Source organism: Schistocerca nitens, chromosome 1 (genome assembly GCF_023898315.1).
Source record: "Schistocerca nitens isolate TAMUIC-IGC-003100 chromosome 1, iqSchNite1.1, whole genome shotgun sequence".
In the NCBI taxonomy this organism is placed as follows: domain Eukaryota; kingdom Metazoa; phylum Arthropoda; class Insecta; order Orthoptera; family Acrididae; genus Schistocerca; species Schistocerca nitens.
Window position 1 is genome coordinate 780,722,701 of NC_064614.1, and position 22,585 is coordinate 780,745,285.

Below are 22,585 nucleotides of genomic sequence, written 5' to 3' on the forward strand. Positions count from 1 at the left end.
TATGCAATGAGGGACATTCATCTAGGCTTCCATGGGACCTGAAGTAGTAATCAAAAGCGCCATGACAGCTGTGGACAACTTGGACTAATATGTGGCCCACCAACATTCGTTCCAGAAACTTCGTCCAGGAAGACGAGCCGGCCGAAGTGGCCGTGCGGTTAAAGGCGCTGCAGTCTGGAACCGCGAGACCGCTACGGTCGCAGGTTCGAATCCTGCCTCGGGCATGGATGTTTGTGATGTCCTTAGGTTAGTTAGGTTTAACTAGTTCTAAGTTCTAGGGGACTAATGACCTCAGCAGTTGAGTCCCATAGTGCTCAGAGCCATTTGAACCATTTGAACCAGGAAGACGAGGTCACAAGTTTAGAATCGTGCCACAGTCGTTTGAGGAGCATGAAATTGACCTAACGTAACCTTGTCGACCAAACCCCCCTGACCTGAGCCCGAAGGATCATATCTGAGAGGCTGTCAGATATCCGTAATTTACAGGAAATGTTGGAAACCAGTATCTCGTGAAACATACCATGGATTAGTTGGATAAATGCCACATAGAATGGCTGCTATATTGCGTTTCACAGATCAACCAACGAACTCTTAATCAGGCGGTCACATTTTGTTGGCTCGTGAGCGTATATGAACAGTGTTGTGGCTTTATAATGTGGTTTTAGAAGAGACCGTTGAAGTTCACATGAACTGATCAGACAAGAAATAAAAAGGCCCGGCAATGAATAAATGATAAAAAATTAACGAAGGAGATTCTGTTCTAAGAGATACAATGGTTTGTCACATATTGAGATGTGAATCGTTGCTGAACCATGTAGCTGAAAGGATAATGGAAGGAAGGATTTCAGGGACAGGACTAGCTGAATATGTGCGAGGCAGCAGCTGTGTTGTGGTGAAGAGGATAGCCGCAAGCTACAGGAATGGGGATTCGTGTCAACCAAATCTCAAGGCTGATAACAGTAACGACGTGTAATGTTCGAAATCATTGTAAGGATTCTCCATCAATTTCACACAGCAGAATTAGGCACGACTCGAGTCCGAGAATTCAGTTCCTCCTACGAACAGTCATGCAAAGCCTGAACGGAATAGAGTGTAGCAGGCTACGTGCTAGTTAAGTGTTGAAGGGATCTAATGGGATAGAAGCAAAGAGAAGACACTGTTCCACGAGTGCCCACAGAGTCCCAGTTCACCAAGTGGGTGCGCCGAACAAGGGTAATGGTCCCCGCAATCGTGAATCACGAGAAATTATGATCAGCTTCATTACCACTGTACATGGGAGTCGAAAATCCGGATGTATTCAGACGAATGGTAGGTACTTCCACAATGGCTCGTTGACATGTTCAAACATCGTATGTTCCCATTTTTTCGGTAGTATGGGACCACATTTCCAACGAGGTACGCAAAACGCAACATTAGTATCCTGTTCTGACTAATCTCCATGGCGTTTATCAACCTGACTAGCTGTCACTAACACTTACTCGCTCCTTAGTAAATACTACGATTCTCAGCTGCCATGACGCATTTGTATATCAAGAAACAGCAGAGTGCTCGTTGTTCGAAGATGTGAACTCAGTAGATAGGCTACGCATAAGTTGAAATTTGCCACATCCCGTTGTTACGTTTGGAATAAATTTCCTAGAAAGTAATTTTTAGTCCATGAATTTGTAATAAATAAAATGGAAATAAAATATTTTAACTCATATTTTGCATCCTTTACTAATTTCTATTAATTATTCACCTTTGTTTGAAGGAGGATACTACTCTATTGAAATGAAGAAGGAGAAGTTGCGGCTAGTGCTACTGAACACCAACCTGTACATGGGTGCGCAAACTGAGGAGGACCCTAAGGGTCAGTGGAAGTGGTTAGAAGCAACACTGGAAAAGTCAAAAAAGAATGGAGAGACAGTGAGTATTTGCTACATTTCTTTTATTGTCTTCAATATCATTTTCAATAATTCTCTTCAAACGGTGTAGAATGAGTCGGATTGCAGAATGTACATTCATGTTATGTTTGTGTATAATGCTACATTTAGGTGTCAACAGATTATTAAATGCTAGTACAGATTAAATTTGATAAAAATTAACATATTATTGTCATTGATGAAGTTGGTAGTGTGAAATACTTAAAAGATAGGCGTTAACGTCTCATGCATGTAAAACATACTACTAGATTTTAATTCAGAATGAGTCTGTAAAACTCAAGAAGTTATCTTAAAGAAACGACTCCCCTTACGTGGAATTCTTATGCTTTCTCACCGATATTGTATGATATCGCGGAAATGATCAGTAGTTTCGTGGCCATGAGCTTAACAATATTCTGAGCGTCATACTGTTTAGTGCGTGCTGGTGGTGAGAGAAGTTATCTCTGCTGTAGTAGTCGCAGAAATTTTTAGTGTTTCCGAAGTGTGATAGATTAATTATGACAATTGTAATTAATGGACATATTCAGACAACCTGGTCAAAATGCCTATTTTCCTGAAGAGGCACACGCAATGTGAAGACTACATAGTATCGTAATACTCTTCTGTAAACTGTATGTTATCGCCCTAAATGAGGAAGTATTTCAAAACACGAAACGATAAAAAATGTATGAGTGAAAAAATGCAATATTTGTTAAATTACGGAACTTGCAACTGTGTGAAGATCAAAAGATGATGAAGTTCTCACTCAGGAAAGCTACATAACGTGTTCCTTCCGCTGGAAATTGTGGTAACGTGCATATTACACAATCTTAAACGTTCTGCCACCTTCACAGGGCATGTTAGTACATTATAGGTAATAACATAATATTTGTTCAGAAGTGAATGTACTTTGAATGTACAAAATGCAGAATGTAGAAAAAATGTTATGGTTATTTGAAAAACTACGCTAACAGCCAACACGCTTTTTACATTTCTAAGGATTAGAAGCTAGCCTGGAACACTGTGGAATACACAATTTTTCCTCGAGTCAAATTTCATCCCTTTGCTACTTCGATCTAATCATCCAGAAGCGCAGTCTTCATTCTTTTTGTTAATTATGGTTCAAACCAAAGCTTTTAATACTATCATTAATTCCAGGAAAGTTAAGCATTACTAAGATAATATCATGATCTAATCAAAGAAATGGCTTGTAGAGGACACCAGAAAAACCAACTACAAATTTTTTGTTATTAAGGTTTCTAATATTAAATGAGCAAATGCGTGAATGATAGTCTAAGTTTAGCAACTTCTGTGCAACGCAAACTGCTGGTTCGTAAATTAATTAAACTTAAAAGTGACTACATTCATTATTAGCTTAGAATTTATGTCATTCGATATGTGGCTACAATTTACTTTCTTTAAAAGTTACTGTAGATACGCCTACATGCCTGGAGTCGGGTAAATCTCACAGACTAACGCAACCTACAGCAGCATACAATAACAAGAGAAGCAGAAGTGCTTCTTAATGTCGTTATCCAGTGTCCTGATCACTACTGTTGAAGTCAGCTACCGGGCACGTAATCTACTGACCGGAACCTACACGATGTTACCCTTATTCTTGTGTGAATTGCGATGACGGAAATTCCACCATCATAGGTCATTGAAACGGGTGCACGGTAGCTGATCAAAAATAGCCCCAGTGATTACGTCTGCTATGTCACACTGTTGGTCAATAAATGCAATTCTTTATCGAAATCAGGTATATAACTTCATGTATAGGAATAACCTATTCCACATGAGCGCCTGCGCCATTTGATAGTTTGACTGGGTGATCGACTTTTTAGGGTCATCAGACTTTTGACTGGTTGTATACTGCCCGCCATGAATTCCTTTCCTGTGCCAACATTTTTATCTCAGACAAGCACTGGCACCATACGTCCTCAATTATTTTCTAGATGTATCTATGTCTTCCTCAATAGTTTTTGCTCTCTCAGCACCCTCCAGTACCACGAAAGTTATTCCCTGATATACATTTGTCTTCACAGGACATCCACAACTATTATTCATAGTCAATGATAAAATCCGCTATAGCTGTAATAATTATTTATCTCTAAAAAGAAAAGCACTATCCGGTTTCAGAACGTACGTCCATCTTGAGGCGCATAATAAAATGTGAGTCCGAAAAGGATGGAAAACTAAGGTTAAAAATGTTAAAATCATACCTGTTTTTATCCGCTATCTGTAAAAATTATTTATTTATAAAAAGGAAAACACTACCCGGTTTAAGAACCTACGTCCATCTTCAGGCGCATAATAAAATGTGAGTCCGAAAAGGATGCAAAACTAAGGTTAAAATTGTTAAAATCATATATGTTTTATCCTATTTTAATATTAGTTATGCATCCATTGTGGACTCACATATTATTGTGCGCCTGAAGATGGACGTAAGTTCAGAAACCGGATAGTGTTTTCCTTTTTAGAAATAAATAATTTTTACAGATAGCGGATTTTTACCATTGACAGTTATTTCCTGATGTCTTAAGAAATGTCCTATCGTCCTGTCTCTTCTTCTTGTCAGTGTTCCCCGTATATTACTTTCTTCGCAGATTCTGCGGAGAATGGAATGGCTATAAGCACTATGGCACTTAACATCTGAGGTGAACATTCCCCTAGACTTAGAACTACTTAAACCTAACTAACCTAAGGACATCACACACATCCATGCTCGAGGCAGGATTCGAACCTGCGACCGTAGCAGCAGCGCGGTTCTGGACTGAAGCACCTAGAACCGCTCGGCCACAGCGGCCGACTTTCGGCGCAAAACTTTCCCATTCCTTCCTTTCATAAAAGAATCTATACATAAAATTTAACTACTAACGCTATATTAACTTCTCTGAAGAAAATAAAATGCAAAATTAATGCCGAGTAAAAAGCTAGGACAAACAAATTTCATAATGCAAAAATGGGCTCAAACCCGAAAGATAGCTAAAGCAGTGATATAAAGAATTTTACCAATGTAAGTTATTACAAACACTTAAGTCCTTTAAACTGAAATTAACTCACACCTAAAACACACGTTATAATGAACCATCTAGAACAACGGATAAATCCGAATAGCAACTCGTACAGTCTACATATTTAGATGCTCACCATACGGCTGAGCCATTCCACTTTGCCGTGTTTTTTGTAGGCACAAAACAGCAGGCGAAATAACATGGCCGTCTTCCTCCAAATACGAGCGATGTCTCTTTCAGGCACGTAAATTAACAGATTAGCAACACACTCTCGCGCTCAAAATGATTCTTAAATTTGGCCTCTAGGTCCCAAATAAGGACGAGCACTCGCCCTTGTAGGGACGTCGTTATCGGTGGTCAGCCGCTCAAAGCCAGCGGGTGGTGATCGCCACGAAGTCGGCAAAGCTAAGCGAGCGCATGCCTCTGGCGAGACGCGAAGTGGGCCGTTGCTTAGCTACGGGCAAAGAGGATCAGTTGCATATCGGAACACCCCACGGGTCAATGTGTCATGAAGAAAAATGCATTTCAGTATTTTCATACACGATAACAGGTTTAGTGAATTATCATTAGAGCAGCTACTGATACTAATTGAAGGAAATCGAGAAATTGACGGTATGAGTGAATTGAGGGGCGTAGAAGATTTAGTATATTTACGGCAATTGAACTCATTAACATTAAACACAGTTAAAATGGTGAAGCTGTTACTTCCATGGAAATGAATATTGAACGGTGCTACTCTGTTAAGCACACGACACAATTATCGTTGCGCGCATTCTTTACAGCTGTGTCCAGAACAGAGTACAGTTACGTATCAATGTACAACTGCACTTGACAGGAAACGATCAAAGTGGAAACTTTCCGGAGTGCAAGCGCCGCCCTCGTGTTGTCCTCAGGTGTTCCTGGTAGGCCACGTGCCGCCGGGGGTGGACGACCGCATGCCACACGGATCCGCACATCCAGGTTCCTCCTTCGACTCCCGGTTCACGCGCAAGTACCTGCGCCTGGTGCGGCAGTACCACGACGTCATCACGGGGCAGTTCTTCGGCCACCTGCACGCCGACTCCTTCCGCATCATGTTCGACGCAGAAGGTCAGTACCACGAGACTATTCGCTTTCTAATTAATAAGGCTTGTCACACAAAACACTGTAAACGCTGGTGTACCAAAATATGAAGTTACTGGTATAGCCTCTAATGAAACCTTACTGAGTGTTTCACTGCCTATATCTCCGCAAAGCTTTCTCTTATCACGTAAGCAAAAGCCTGTTGCAAAGCTTTCTCAACATATGACTAGTCTTATCACGTAAGCAACAGCCAATCAGAAATGTGTGGATAACAGAAAGACTCCTGTGGTAATCATTACACCAATGTTTTGCTGTGTTAAAATTTTACATTGCCATCTCGCTACGCTTCTCAAGCTTTCTATAAGCCGCTGGTACTTCACCCACAGTTTTTGAAATTATTTTAAAAATACTTGAAAATCTATAAGCAAACCGTAAGTACGGAAATTACTTGGTGACTCTTACACTCACGCATTCAAAGATACGTCAGATTATCTGTTTTCAGGTGTCGACCTCAGTTGATAATTTCTCGACAAGGGTGGACACGCCAAAACTCACTGCAGATAAACTATAGCTGCAACTTTTTTTCTGTTTCTCGGAGAAAATTATGTGTTAAGGCTCGATGACGATAAAACAAGATAATTTATTGTAGAGTACTCAAAAATTGAGTGAGGTGGTGATTTAACAAGAATGATATTCGTTGTGATCATGATCATGATTTTGGCAAACCACGAGAATTTAATAATTGGGTTAGGCAAATGGCGATGTAAATTCTTCCTTTCGTATACGGATGCAGAAGCTTAAAAGTACTGACAGGCAAATCACAAACACATGGAAATAGTCTTAACTTGTACTCAAACGTGCTTTCAAAGAGCGTTCAAAGTAGCAATGTGTAGGTAAATGCTTACAAGTGGCTGTCGAAGTAGAAAGCGGGTTCCGTGGCTCAGGACGACAGATAGAATAATAACAGGAAGTAGTTAAATGAGTTGCTCGTACGAAATTAGGAAAAATGCTGGCCAAGTTGGGGAATCAAATAAAACTGAACGGATGAAATATAATATGAATATAGATGGTAAAATAATGAAAGTTGCTCAATGAAAAATGACAATATATTTTGTTATGGATAATTTCTTGCATAAATTAATTTTGATAATAGGGTTGAGTGTGACATACCAAGGAAATTCTTAAAATCTCTTTATTAATAAAAAATAACGCCATTAATTGTTAGGTCACTGCCCTTTTTATGTTTCCCTTTGAGGCAGTGGATATTCATGAACGAAATAACTACGTATACTGAATATTGAAGAAAATGCTATACTTGAAACGGAAAGCCTAGTGCAGACAAATAAGAACAAAACAGTTGTATTTCTGTATTTCAGCGGCTTCTGAAATCGTACTGTATTAAAGAGAATTGGGAACGCTGTTCGAAATATTCGGTCAATATTGTAAAAATCGTGAAATGTCTCTCCTGTGTAACGGTAACGTCATTTATCGAAAAGATCTTAAAAATTGGAACATTTATCAAAAATAGCTGCTAGTCAAATAGTACAAAATGAACACCGAGATCCGTTTGGGGCAGAAGATGTCGCTCTTTCTTCTAACCCGCACATTGGGCCAGAAAGGGGTACGCAGCGATAATGGCACGTATGTGCACACAGTGGATATAAATGGTTAGAACACAGCGACATGTTGTTACCCGTCAACCAGAAACCACAGACGTCTTACTGTAGAAGGAAGAGTGATACCGTCGCTTGCTTGCTGAATATTAAAATATCGGGAATTAACAAAATGGTTGTACAGCTAGCTGTTCCTCACGCTCTTGAATCCCTACTGGCGCTCACACTATCCACATTGAAAGATTATTCATAGTAACTTGTTAAGGCAGGAGCTGCAGGAATGCTGCAGACTGTAACGGTGAGAGAAGTACAAGTACAATAAAATACTAAAAGTCAATATTTAATACCTTTTTTTAAAATTTTCCTTTCGCCTTTGATATAACGTCACATTACAGAAGTCATTTCGGCCAAATGTCACAAAGTAGGGAGCGAAGCAAAGGAAGTCTGTGTGTATGCTTGGGGGGTGCGTAAATGGAAGTGCCGATGGTTTCCTCGAAACACTCTCAGTGTACTCGAAAGACAATGAGTTTTTAGTTTTCTGTGTTTTAACAGTACCTTATGGTTCTTAAATAAAGACTTGAGAACGTTACCGATCTTTCTTCGTACTGTATTTGCTTTGAGTTGTAGCTTATATTATCTGTCAATTTGTTATCATTTTGTTCGCCATGAGGTTATGAAAAACTGTCTTTTCAAAATATGTTTTTGCGCATTCCTCAGGCCGTCGTCCCGTGTCGTGGCTGATGGTGGCTCCCGCAGTGACCCCGCGGAGGCAGCACGGCGCCGCCATCAACCCGGGACTCCGGCTCTACACCTTCAACACAGACAACGGCCAGGTACGTTGCGTCTATCTCTGGCTCGTTGGCAGGGCGTGCTCAGTTGCGTCATCTGTCTGTCTGTCTGTCTCTATCTCTCTGTCTCTACTTTCTCTCTATCTCCAAGCAAGGGTAAGCCTTAGAAAACTTGTTTGGTTTGGGAACGATCAGATGCTAAAGAGCGTTCGGAAAGTCGTCGTGCACTGGACTACAGAATACGGATGTAGATTCTGTTGGAAGTTTGAAATAAAGTTCGCAGAACACAAATCGGCAGAACTGTTTTCCCCAGGTAAGCGATTGTCCTTTAATTTGTTATACTATAGCGTAAAATTTGACTTTTTCGTTCAGATGATGAAAGCTATTGAATTCGAAATGTGGCTCTTAGATGTTTTCAGTGGTTTTAAATTATGCTGCCTCTAACTGAGGAACGCATTTTTAATATTGAATAAGTGTTTAGGCAATGCGATAAAAACGAGTATGCAGATTTCGCCCCGCAGGCACCTGCTTAAAAATTCCCAGAAACAATTGTACCCCATCGCAACGTGGTTCGCCGACTCGTTGAGAAATTTCAGGAGACAGGCTGACTGCTGAATGTCAAGCGAACAGGGAGATTACATAAACTAAACGAACAGAAGCCGTTGGGTGTTTCTGATACTATTCAGCGGAGTCCAGGGAAATCATTCCACAAGTTGTCAATAAGATATCGGACTTGCTACTGCGCATATAGTGGTTGCGGTTTCTTACACATCACTGCAGGAATTGAAGGATGCCCATCTTGAAAAGCCAGTCCTTTACTGAAATTGGTCTATATATTTTAGTGACATGAATACCAACGACATTCTTGATGTCACTTAATATGCAGACCAGGCCTGGTCCCACCTCACCGTTCGCCTTAACAAACAAAACGGAGAATCCCTGTGCTGTGCTTGAAACGCCATTTCATGATCGTAGAATCGGAGTGGGGGTACGAGTATCATGACGATGCATTAATGCACCATTTATCTTTTGAAGAAACTATGAACAATGAACGTTATTGTTTAATAATATACGATTTCATAACTCAGATACAGGACGACGAAATAAACAACTCATGGTTTCCACGACATGGCGTTAGAGCGCGCTCTGCAACACTATGCGTCGGCTGGGACGGTCTTTTGGGGAACGGGTCTTTTCAAAAAACATATGGCCCCTCGTCCACGGGACCTCACTCCCACAGACATTTTTCTCTGGGGAAAAGGAAATCTCCATGCTCCACACACGCTTTGTTACCAAAAAGCAGAAATAATTGCGTACGTCAAAAACATATCACAGGCAGATGCGCTAAAAGTGTTTTCCAGTAGACTTGTATAGCCCATGGTGGAAGCAATTGGCGACATACAGGGTGTTTCAAAAATGACCGGTATATTTGAAACGGCAATAAAAACTAAACGAGCAGCGATAGAAATACACCGTTTGTTGCAATATGCTTGGGACAACAGTACATTTTCAGGCGGACAAACTTTCGAAATTACAGTAGTTACAATTTTCAACAACAGATGGCGCTGCAAGTGATGTGAAAGATATAGAAGACAACGCAGTCTGTGGGTGCGCCATTCTGTACGTCGTCTTTCTGCTGTAGGCGTGTGCTGTTCACAACGTGCAAGTGTGCTGTAGACAACATGGTTTATTCCTTAGAACAGAGGACTTTTCTGGTGTTGGAATTCCACCGCCTTGAACACAGTGTTGTTGCAACAAGACGAAGTTTTCAATGGAGGTTTAATCTAACCAAAGGACCGAAAAGCGATACAATAAAGGATCTGTTTGAAAAATTTCAACGGACTGGGAACGTGACGGATGAACGTGCTGGAAAGGTAGGGCGACCGCGTACGGCAACCACAGAGGGCAACGCGCAGCTAGTGCAGCAGGTGATCCAACAGCGGCCTCGGGTTTCCGTTCGCCGTGTTGCAGCTGCGGTCCAAATGACGCCAACGTCCACGTATCGTCTCATGCGCCAGAGTTTACACCTCTATCCATACAAAATTCAAACGCGGCAACCCCTCAGCGCCGCTACCATTGCTGCACGAGAGACATTCGCTAACGATATAGTGCACAGGATTGATGACGGCGATATGCATGTGGGCAGCATTTGGTTTACTGACGAAGCTTATTTTTACCTGGACGGCTTCGTCAATAAACAGAACTGGCGCATATGGGGAACCGAAAAGCCCCATGTTGCAGTCCCATCGTCCCTGCATCCTCAAAAAGTACTGGTCTGGGCCGCCATTTCTTCCAAAGGAATCATTGACCCATTTTTCAGATCCGAAACGATTACTGCATCATGCTATCTGGACAGTCTTCGTGAATTTGTGGCGGTACAAACTGCCTTAGACGACACTGCGAACACCTCGTGGTTTATGCAAGATGGTGCCCGGCCACATCGCACGGCCGACGTCTTTAATTTCCTGAATGAATATTTCGATGATCGTGTGATTGCTTTGGGCTATCCGAAACATACAGGAGGCGGCGTGGATTGGCCTCCCTATTCGCCAGACATGAACCCCTGTGACTTCTTTCTGTGGGGACACTTGAAAGACCAGGTGTACCGCCAGAATCCAGAAACAATTGAACAGCTGAAGCAGTACATCTCATCTGCATGCGAAGCCATTCCGCCAGACACGTTGTCAAAGGTTTCGGGTAATTTCATTCAGAGACTACGCCATATTATTGATACGCATGGTGGATATGTGGAAAATATCGTACTATAGAGTTTCCCAGACCGCAGCGCCATCTGTTGTTGAAAATTGTAACTACTGTAATTTCGAAAGTTTGTCTGCCTGAAAATGTACTGTTGTCCCAAGCATATTGCAACAAACGGTGTATTTCTATGGCTGCTCGTTTAGTTTTTATTGCCGTTTCAAATATACCGGTCATTTTTGAAACACCCTGTATCTTGTAACTGTACTGCAACCTTCCGAACATGATGAAGAATGACGTTTCTCTCTGCTTCCAAGAGCTCGCTTATTTGAAGCGTACGTGCAGATTAAAACTGTGTGCCGGACCAAGTCTCGAACCTAGAATCTTTACATTGCACGAACAGGTGATCTGTTGGGTGACCTGTCTAAAGACGGCACATGACGCGACCTCACAGCTTCATTTCCGCGACTACCTCTCTCTTACTTGCCAAACATTACAGAAATTCTCCCGAATCCCTTGTGGGACTAGCACTTCCAAGCCGATACGCGGCAGTAATCTGCTAGAAAGTGTCAAGGACCAAACACTGTTGGAAACGAATCTCATATTGTTCTCTGTACGTATTTCGGCGATATTTCCATTAGGAAGGAAGGATTGGATTGATTGATTGAGTTACCAATAACAAAATTCTGTAACTTATTTCAGTAAGGCAATAATAAACTTCAGAAGATAGCTCCTTAGGGCTTCCAGTTAAAAACTTCGAGTCTTGAGCTCAAGGAAACAAATATATTAAAATACAGTATCACCAAAAATAATCTTGTGACAGAAACAAGAGGAATCCATCAACAACTGCAAAACAGATCTCCCAAAGGAATTTTGAAATAAGAAATATTTAAAACCGACATTACAATTAATTACAAAAACTGTCAATTGTATAAAAAATTTAGAAATTACCAACAGAAGCTTTTCTCTTAAAAAGAGCATCAGTCGGTCTGGGTTTTGATCCCAGACAGTCTTTCTCGAGGATTGGCTGCTACTGAACATCCAGCTGGTTCCACTGCACCAGTTTACAAAATTATCTCCATCCGCACGTATGGCATAAATAAAATTTAACCACTGCTCAAAGGTTTACCTCAAGTAGTCGAGCATTAAGCACAAGACAACAACATGTCATCAACGCAACATGTTATCAACACGTTATCAATATCAATTTACATGAATGTGAACAACCTTTCAGTACGGGTAGTTTCACTTAACAAGCCAATTACAACAGTTTACAAAAAACTAAAACCATTTAATCACTGTGGCTAAATGACGACAGAGTTAACAAAACATCAGTGTGGACTACCTTCTTGAAGCACTATCTCTCTTGGCACATGCTAATGATGCACTTCGCGATTGGTCACAATATCCCATGTCGAACACGTCAGAAATCACAGCGGCTACTGCACGCTCTATACCGTCGGACTACACGTTCCACAACGCCAAGTCAATACTGTGCCCAGTGGCAGAACACAAATCATGCCTCAGTTGAATAAGTCCCAGTTGATGGATATCAGTCAGCTGGTTGCAGCATTACCGTATGATGCAACAAGAGTCTTTCCTCACTTGTTACGTCCATAACCTAACTAATGGACATAGCGAGAAACAACTACATGTTTCACTTCTATAACTTTGGCAGTGTGTAAGTAAGTAAGAGGGCATGCTGTGCGAATGTCGTGGCCTTAAGAAAGTCCAGGGCTGTTTCGTGGATTGTCAGTAGATGCAACAAGCTTCTCAAAACACAAAGTAGGGAAAATAAACCCAGGTATTGCATGAGAGACCTCAAAGAAAATTTGGAAATTTGTGGTAAGGTCTTATAGGACCAAACTGCTGGGGTCATCGGTCCCTAAACTTACGCACTACTTTATCTGACTTAAACTAACTTACGCTAATGACAATACACACAACCACTCCCGAGGGAGGACGCGAACCTCCGACGGAGGTAGCCGCGAGGACCGTGACAAGGTGCCCTAGACCGCGTGGCTCCCCCGAACAGCAGACCTTAGAGACCTCAGTTCTGAGGAGAGTAGAGGGCAGTGGTTAGCTTTCAGCCAATAGGAACGTGGCAATTCGAACAACGGCAGTGTTGGCTGGACGATAGCGTGGCTTTTGGGTTCACAGCCGGGGACGTGCTGAGGAGACGACGCAGTGTTGATGCGCTCCTGGAAGATCGAAAGATGTAGTAAAATGCAGTTTATCATTACAGAGATCGTTCGCGAACCATCTTCCCCTCTTTGGTTTGTCTCATGAGCGCAATTCAATGTTGCGTGCTCAGGCATCTCCGTGCGTAGCCTTCCAGCTCTGTACGAACGCGCTTCTGCTTTAATTTATATAGTAACGGCATTCTGCATAGTGCTTCACTGTGTAATTCAGCGAGAATACGCAAGGAAAGATTGTGCTCTATAGTGTGACAATAAATTCCCTTCCCCGTCCTTATAGAATGACAATAGGTTAATAGTACGAGACAAGTTAGAAATTTCAGTACACTGCAGCACCGCTAACAGTGTAAATAAAATGGCTCCTAACATTATAGGACTTAACAGCTGAGGTCATCAGTCCCCTAGACTTAGAACTACTTTAACCAAAGTAACCTAAGGAAATCACACACATCCATACCCGAGGCAGGATTCGAACCTGCGACCGTAGCAGCAGCGCTGTTCCGAACTGAAGCGCCTGGAACCGCTCGGTCGCAGCGATCGGCGCTAATAGTGTAAATGAATTATTAAAGAATATGTCCAATTGTAAAATGGAAATGAAGTCCCATGCTTCTTTACAGAGCGTAGGGGAACGATGCGGGAAACCCGCACCGCCTTACTAGGCAAGGTCCTAATGGAGGTGGTTTGCCGTTGCCTTCCTCCGACCGTAATGGGGATGAATGATGATGATGAAGACGACACAACGACACCCAGTCATCACGAGGCAGGAAAAATCCCTGACCCCGCCGGGAATCGAACCCGGGACCCCGTGCTCGGGAAGCGAGAACGCTACCGCGAGACCACGAAGGGCGGACTATGCCCAATTATGCCATCTTATTTTGTAATAAGATTCTACTACGTGAAATCAGCTGGAATTTCAATTACTCTCCTATTCTATTGATTATTATTCAGCTGAAATTCATAATTATAAGGAAGTAACAACTCTCTTATTACTTTATTAAGTAATGCCAAATCAACTAGCGAATCCCTCTCGTGATAGACCAGTAGGAGTATGAGAATAGGCTTGAATAATAGTAGCGGTTACGGCCCCGTCCCGTTCTGGGTAATATATATATATATATATATATATATATATATATATATATATATATATATACTCCTGGAAATGGAAAAAAGAACACATTGACACCGGTGTGTCAGACCCACCATACTTGCTCCGGACACTGCGAGAGGGCTGTACAAGCAATGATCACACGCACGGCACAGCGGACACACCAGGAACCGCGGTGTTGGCCGTCGAATGGCGCTAGCTGCGCAGCATTTGTGCACCGCTGCCGTCAGTGTCAGCCAGTTTGCCGTGGAATACGGAGCTCCATCGCAGTCTTTAACACTGGTAGCATGCCGCGACAGCGTGGATGTGAACCGTATGTGCAGTTGACGGACTTTGAGCGAGGGCGTATAGTGGGCATGCGGGAGGCCGGGTGGACGTACCGCCGAATTGCTCAATACGTGGGGCGTGAGGTCTCCACAGTACATCGATGTTGTCGCCAGTGGTCGGCGGAAGGTGCACGTGCCCGTCGACCTGGGACCGGACCGCAGCGACGCACGGATGCACGCCAAGACCGTAGGGGAACGCACCGCCACTTCCCAGCAAATTAGGGACACTGTTGCTCCTGGGGTATCGGCGAGGACCATTCGCAACCGTCTCCATGAAGCTGGGCTACGGTCCCGCACACCGTTTGGCCGTCTTCCGCTCACGCCCCAACATCGTGCAGCCCGCCGCCAGTGGTGTCGCGACAGGCGTGAATGGAGGGACGAATGGAGACGTGTCGTCTTCAGCGATGAGAGTCGCTTCTGCCTTGGTGCCAATGATGGTCGTATGCGTGTTTGGCGCCGTGCAGGTGAGCGCCACAATCAGGACTGCATACGACCGAGGCACACAGGGCCAACACCCGGCATCATGGTGTGGGGAGCGATCTCCTACACTGGCCGTACACCACTGGTGATCGTCGAGGGGACACTGAATAGTGCACGGTACATCCAAACCGTCATCGAACCCATCGTTCTACCATTCCTAGACCGGCAAGGGAACTTGCTGTTCCAACAGGACAATGCACGTCCGCATGTATCCCATGCCACCCAACGTGCTCTAGAAGGTGTAAGTCAACTACCCTGGCCAGCAAGATCTCCGGATCTGTCCCCCATTGAGCATGTTTGGGACTGGATGAAGCGTCGTCTCACGCGGTCTGCACGTCCAGCACGAACGCTGGTCCAACTGAGGCGCCAGGTGGAAATGGCATGGCAAGCCGTTCCACAGGACTACATCCAGCATCTCTACGATCGTCTCCATGGGAGAATAGCAGCCTGCATTGCTGCGAAAGGTGGATATACACTGTACTAGTGCCGACATTGTGCATGCTCTGTTGCCTGTGTCTATGTGCCTGTGGTTCTGTTAGTGTGATCATGTGATATATCTGACCCCAGGAATGTGTCAATAAAGTTTCCCCTTCCTGGGACAATGAATTCACGGTGTTCTTATTTCAATTTCCAGGAGTATATATATATATATATATATATATATATATATATATATATATATATATGTGTGTGTGTGTGTGTGTGTGTGTGTGTTTGTCGAGTTATCCAGTGCATGCACTGATTTTTTGACAATAATTAAAAATCAGAGTCTTTTTAGCAATCACATAATGGAATTCTCACGCTCGCTCAACCACAGCATCCACTAGAGGAGACAAACAGACGAAAATACAGTGCTATACTAGTGAATGAGCACCGCACAAGCGAACAAGTAGCACAGGCAGGCACGCACGCGCAATAACGCAGTTACAGCGCAGACAAATAAGGTCCGTTGATTTCATGCGATTCTTCACAAGCACCGTCCGCAATGTTGGACGATCCCAGTCCATCAGAACATGAGGTCTGGCTGCCCTTGGCTTAGCTGTTGTTGTTGCTTCGCGTTTACAGTTCACAGTTACCTCACAAACTGTGGAACTGGCCAGCTTTGGAAGTGTTGAAATATCTCTGATGCATTTGTTAGGTGACGTCCAATGACGTTCGAGGTGAATGAGCTCTCCTGAATGACTCAGTCTGCTGTGACTACTTCTCTACTGACAATGCAGCATTTCTCGTCTCGTTTGATCATGGCGAGACCACCTATCATGACATCCACCGATCAATTCCGCATTACATAGGGTTGTCCTGATTCTTCTGATCAAATATTGCAACATTCTAAGGTAAGTTTTAGAAAAGGTCCACAAGTGGAACTTTCCATTATGACCGGGTTTGCTCTTCAAATGAGCAACAGCATGATCAGAATATGCAGTTAAAAAGTAGTTTTAAGAGTCGCCTCTCCTGAAGACAAATCTTTCTAAGGTGTATTGTACAATACTATTGAACTTTGCTCATTTATGCTCTACATTTAACTTTTTTTTTAATTCTTCTTGCTGACTCTGTGCCGACTCCCGCAGATCCAGGACTACGAGCAGTTCTACCTGGACCTGGCGGCGGCCAACACGCAGGAGGCGCCCGAGTGGCAGTCGGAGTACTCGCTGCGCTCCTACTACGGGCTGCCCAACGTGTCGGCCGAGGCGGTCGCCGCGCTCGCTGTCTCCTTCAAGGACCCCGCGCGCCAGGAACTCGTCCAGAAGTGAGTACCCGCCACCAGCCCCAACTCATCCTCTCACCAGTAGAGGCGCGTCACAGCTGTTGTAATGGTCACTTCCTACACTGTCCTTATGACTTTCTCCACTACTTTTGAAGGCGAAATGGTTGGTCGGTAGGTGGCTTATGATGCATATCATTTGGAAATAAACGCCCCACTTCATCTTTTTGTATTAGCTACCACTAGATCACACCATTTCGAACGGATTTTCCCTTTTTTTTAGACACTATAGCCCAGTATTCCCGTATTCGTTTCCTGTGATTTTCCTTCGTCGTTTGTTGACGTCATGTCTGCTTTCAAATTTGGATTTTCTTGGAAACTAACTTAGACTTAGAGCTTCTTCTTGGGCGAAATACTTTTATGGATAACCTGCAATGATACCTCTAATTGCCACAGGTCTTTTTCCTCCTCTGTGACCAACTGCTGCTAGGTTCTCTTGTTCAGAAAGTAACGTAAGATCCAACTGTTGAACCTTGAAGGACTTTTGCCGGGGACGTCCCATTGAAAGCAGACATCCTCTTACTAATGGTGTCTGTAATCTTTTCATTCTTGCATAGAGATTACAGTTGTGCCACCTCACGAATTCTCGAGTTTATTTTATCGCGCTTAGGATATTCCTCAAGTCTCTCTCATTTATAATTTCTGGAACAACCTTTACTACACTACTGTACTAAACTTAAGGAAGAGATAGATGAAGTAACATACCATTTTAACGACTAGGTGTAAATGGATGGAAGTGTAGGAGAATATTGCCAGAGGTCTCCCAGTCATGTACAGAAAGTTGCGCGTCAAATGGCGGGAGGCTAGCGTGACTATAACGCTACACCATGCTGGCCCGGCAACGTCAGTTGAAGAATCGGGAAAAGACAGTATGTTATATAACAAATTTCCTCTACTTTACGTCTATGGTCACAAACCTTTTGTCAACAGATTACCGGCTTCCGTCTATAATGACCGTCTTCAGATTTGTTTCGTAAAAACAGTGTCCTAATGTACTGCAGTCATAGTGGCATCGTCAAATGTTAAACGCAACATCAGCACCAGCACGGTCAAATAATAACAGCACATGCAAGACTCATCTTCTTAGCAGCACCACTGTTCAAAACAAAGGTACTTTCGTTCTTTTGACAACCGTACCTCGATATCACGTGTGCAAATCTCAGGATGTTCCATAACAGCGCATACTCCGCATCAGTATGCAAGTTTCACACTGGAAACAAAGGGCGTCAATTAGCTCGTAGCTGTTGAGCACCAAATGGCACTTTGCAGTGAAGTTGATATTACTATGATTTCCGCAATATTCTTCATAAGAGTGATAAGATGATTCCATAAGTGAGTTTGCTGAGAAACTTTCAAAAGCCAGATTTTTGATACAGTTACAGAAGAAATGCATAAAATATTGGATGCCAGATTTTTTAAAATCATTATTGTGACGGACAGATATTTTATATCACTACGGTTAGCGAAGCGCTGAGGTAGCTAATCGCAGACAGCGTGTGTGGCGGCGACGGCGTAGCATTGGATCTTGTACGTCAGATGTCAATTACTCTAAATGAGAGTTTAGTTGACTATAGTAGATTTATAAGTACGACGTAGCGCTCTCTCCATAACTAAAGTTAGATCCATCAAAGGAACATACGTGCTAATAAGGCAAAATCTTCTAGGTAGATAGGCCATGTTATATTCCTCTTTGAATATCTGCTTCACAACTGAAATTTCGATCCCTCTGCTGGGAATGAAATTTATTCAGCTATTATTGGTAGGCCCGCGTTATTGCATAAGCAGTGCTGATATTCACACTCAGGGGAAACGAGAACCAAAATATTATTGTCGTGCTGTGACTATCAGGTACTTGTTTGTACTCCTTGTGCACCGAGGCTGAGTATTTACTTTCCGGATGGCGCGAATGTACTAATCTAGAAGCCTATAGCCTTCGCCCCCTTATAGATCTCAACCGCCCCTCCTACTTTTCTGCGTAAATGAGGAGAGTAATAACGATAGTTTCCCGCAGTTTAGGAAGCAGTTACCCTAAAACTGTATGCGAAGCCTTGTCCACGACACGACATATTTTCTTTCTCTTTCTTTCCTTGTTATCGCTGCTTATCGAATTATGATAGTCCACCAGTGGAAGCCGATAGAATTTCACCCAATGACCTCACTTGTTTAGAGAAAGAACGAGAAAACTGTTTTACAATTGAACGTGACGATGCTGCTTGTTCGGTTTAGCCAACTGGAGGCACGAAGAGATACAGCAGAATATAGCAGCAGAAGGGTCGAATCGTTGGTTTTGCAGAATAAATTTGAGGTGGAACATGACGCCGCGTAACAACCCAGAATGTTTTGTCGAATATTTTAATGGTGTTGATCCCAGATTGATGATTAGCGGTTTCACTTCATGGTTACTAAAGATTCGGTTCTTGACTAAAATGTTGGCCACAACGACAAAGTCACTGACTGTATCTTGTTGGTATTCAAAAGTTGTTCAAAGGGTAACTGTTAGTGTATAAAACCAGCGCAAGTGACAGGTAAGAAGCACAGGTGATTAAAGTATATACTATGGATTAAAAAAACAAAAAAAAAACAGACTCAAAAAATTACAGACCAATATTCTTAACGCCGCGGGGAGTGGCTGCGCGGTTAGAGGCGTAATGTCACGGATTGCGCTGCCCTCCCGCTCTCTCGGGCATGGGTGTGAATGCAATTCTTAGCATAAGTTTAAGTAGTGTGTAAGTCTAGGGACCGTTGACCCCTAGGAATTCACACATATTTGAACATTAAAAAAAATATCTTAACATCACGCTGCTGCAGAATTCTTGAACCTATTCTCAGTTACAATATGGTAAATTCCCTTGAGATTAGAAACATTCTGTCCAAAAATCAGCAGGGTTTTGGAAATCATCGCTCGTAGGAAACTCAGCTTGCCCTTTCCTCGAAGGGCGACAGGCTAGTTCGAATTCCATATACATGGATGTCCGTAAAGCATTTGACATGGCGCCACACTGCCGAATGGTAACGAATATACGGAATAGGTCAGTAGATATGTGAATGACTCGAAGACTTCTTAAGTAATAGGAAAGGTATAATCAGGAGTGCCCTGGATCGCTGTTATATTCTATATACATAAACGACCGGATCAACAGGATGAGTAGCATTTTTGCGGTTATTTGCTGATGATGCTGTGGTGTGCGGGTATGTGTCAGCGTTGATTGACCGTAGGTTCAAAAATGGTTCAAATGGCTCTGAGCACTATGGGACTCAACTTCTGAGGTCATCAGTCACCTAGAACTTAGAACTACTTAAACCTAACTAACCAAAGAACATCACACACATCCATGCCCGAGGCAGGATTCGAACCTGCGACCGTAGCGGTATCGCGGCTCCAGACTGTAGCGCCTACAACCGCACGGACACTCCGGCCGGCGATTGACCGTAGGAGCTTAGAAGATGAAAAATGAAATGTGTGTGAAATCTTATGGGACTTAACTGCTAAGGTCATCAGTCCCTAAGCTTACACACTACTTAACCTAAATTATCCTAAGGACAAACACACACATCCATGCCTGAGGGAGGACTCGAACCTCCGCCGGGACCAACTACACAGTCCATGACTGCAGCGCCTCTGACCGCTCGGCTACTGTATTTGGGATACACATCAAACATTGTAGATACGTAGCGATTCTTTATTGAGCATCATCTGAAAATGGCTGCTACACAGCCGAAACAGGTAGTCATCATGGAGTAATTATATGACGATCATTATAATTTTTCATAAAAGAGATTGCTGTGTCTCTTACATTTGAAATCGTGTCATATAAATCTAGAGGATTTTATCTTTAAATTTGGAGCTGTTTCGATTCTCTTGGCGGAAACCATCCTCAGAGGAGCTGTACAGGAGTGTGCTGTGCCGTGGGCAGGTACTCGCGCGCCGTGTCGGTGCGCCAGGAGGGCGGCAGCTGCGACGCGGCGTGCGCGCACCGCCACTTCTGCGCCGTGACGTGCCTGGAGGCGGCGTCGTACCGCGACTGCGTGCAGACGGCGGCCAGCTCGCTGACGTCGGCGGCGCCGCGGCCCCGCCCCCACTGGCCGCCGCCGCCTCCGCTGCTGGTGGCCGCGCTGCTGCCGCTGCTGCTGCTGCACGCGGCCGCCGCCTCGTCCTGACGGCCGGGGTAGCCGCGGGCTCCAGCACCTGCCGGCGGCGTCCGGCGCCTTAGTGCCCTGTACCCTGTACCCTGATACCTGGATACCTCGGTACACCCTGCTAGGCGCCGGTGCGCCGCGACCATTCCACAGACGGGATCAAACGGCCCCCTAGTTTAGGGGGTACCACTCGCGATGATCGTTGTTGCTGCTCGCTCGGCTGGTTCTGTGTTTATTTTTGTTACCTGGCGCATATAGCAGACATTAATGTGAAAAAAAAAAAGATGAAATACCACGAGGCATAAGTATTGAAATGTGATAACAGGACTTACTTAGATGTGCGAGCCATTATCCAATGACTGCCAAGCGAATTCTCTTTATAAAAGTTGGAATAAATGTGTTCCTCATAGGTGTGTTTTCTTTGTCCCGTTGAAGTAATACAACAGCAGTCATTTTCCTTGACATTGGAGCTAACGCTATTCAGCTAATTATAAAATGTTGTTTACGTACATATATTTTATTTTCCGTAATTTTCAAAATATTAATTGTTAATTAATTGTTACCTGAACGCGTAGTAGTTACCACTGATACGTCTGTCCCCGATGATCCCAACATTTTCCATAGATACCGCTCCAGAAATATGTATTAGATGTGTCTAAATAATTAATATTTACAATGATGAAGTGTTATTTTTGCAAGTAAAATACTCAGTTTTATATGGGGAGTTGGACCTTTGAAATCGATGTCTATAAAAGTATGATATATTGGAAGTATGATCATTAAATGCAATGTTCACTATTGACTGTGAGTGTTCGTTAAGTAAAGAATTATTACGGCCAATGATACTATTGTGTATTTTGCTTTAAATATATATTGCTTATTAAAATAACAAAGTGTGTCTTGATGATAAATTTTATCTTCTTCTGCCTCTACCACCCTTTCTATTGTCCGATAATATGCATACAACACCTGACTGATGTCGGAATTACAAAACTCAAACAGTAAGACTAGCTTTGGTCACGTTTTACAGAATCAGAAATCATACTTATTTCAGTAGCACTATATACAGAGAAGCTAAACACTTCGTATCACTGACTAAAACTATCAATTTTTACTTTAAAAGCAATAACGCTCTATCTCAATGTTTCAGGAACTTTTTAGGATTTTATGGGGCTAGGTTACATTTATTTACAAATTACATAATTGGTTTTAAAATTAATGTATCGTTTGGATGAAGGGAGCTGCTACGTTAGTTGGTAATAGTTGATAAAATCTGATTAATTGTTGTATGAATCGAGTTTACTGTTCTGTACACAGTTTATGTACGAAAGATATGTGACTGATATCTCCTACTGTTACTGCAACACATTTCCAGCAAGGATTATCTCGCACATGTATTCGGCGAAATTGACCGAGAAATGGTTCATGATTGAATGTCGTGGGAGGTATGGATATCATAAACATTTTATTTGTCTTAATTGTGTGATTTAATTAGACAT

The 22,585-nt window shown here is 43.0% G+C and overlaps 1 protein-coding gene across 1 annotated transcript in view; it reads left to right on the top strand.

Annotated features, from left to right (window-relative positions):
- LOC126203490 (acid sphingomyelinase-like phosphodiesterase 3a) overlaps nt 1–21,107 on the top strand; it is a 1,221,386-nt gene extending 1,200,279 nt beyond the window's left edge. The window contains exons 7-11 of the mRNA XM_049937847.1: nt 1,751–1,905; nt 5,809–6,004; nt 8,308–8,423; nt 16,756–16,934; nt 20,864–21,107. Of these exons, the coding sequence (XP_049793804.1) occupies nt 1,751–1,905; nt 5,809–6,004; nt 8,308–8,423; nt 16,756–16,934; nt 20,864–21,107 (890 nt within the window). The remainder of the gene's footprint in view (nt 1–1,750; nt 1,906–5,808; nt 6,005–8,307; nt 8,424–16,755; nt 16,935–20,863) is intronic.
- Nucleotides 21,108–22,585: the final 1,478 nt, after the last annotated feature.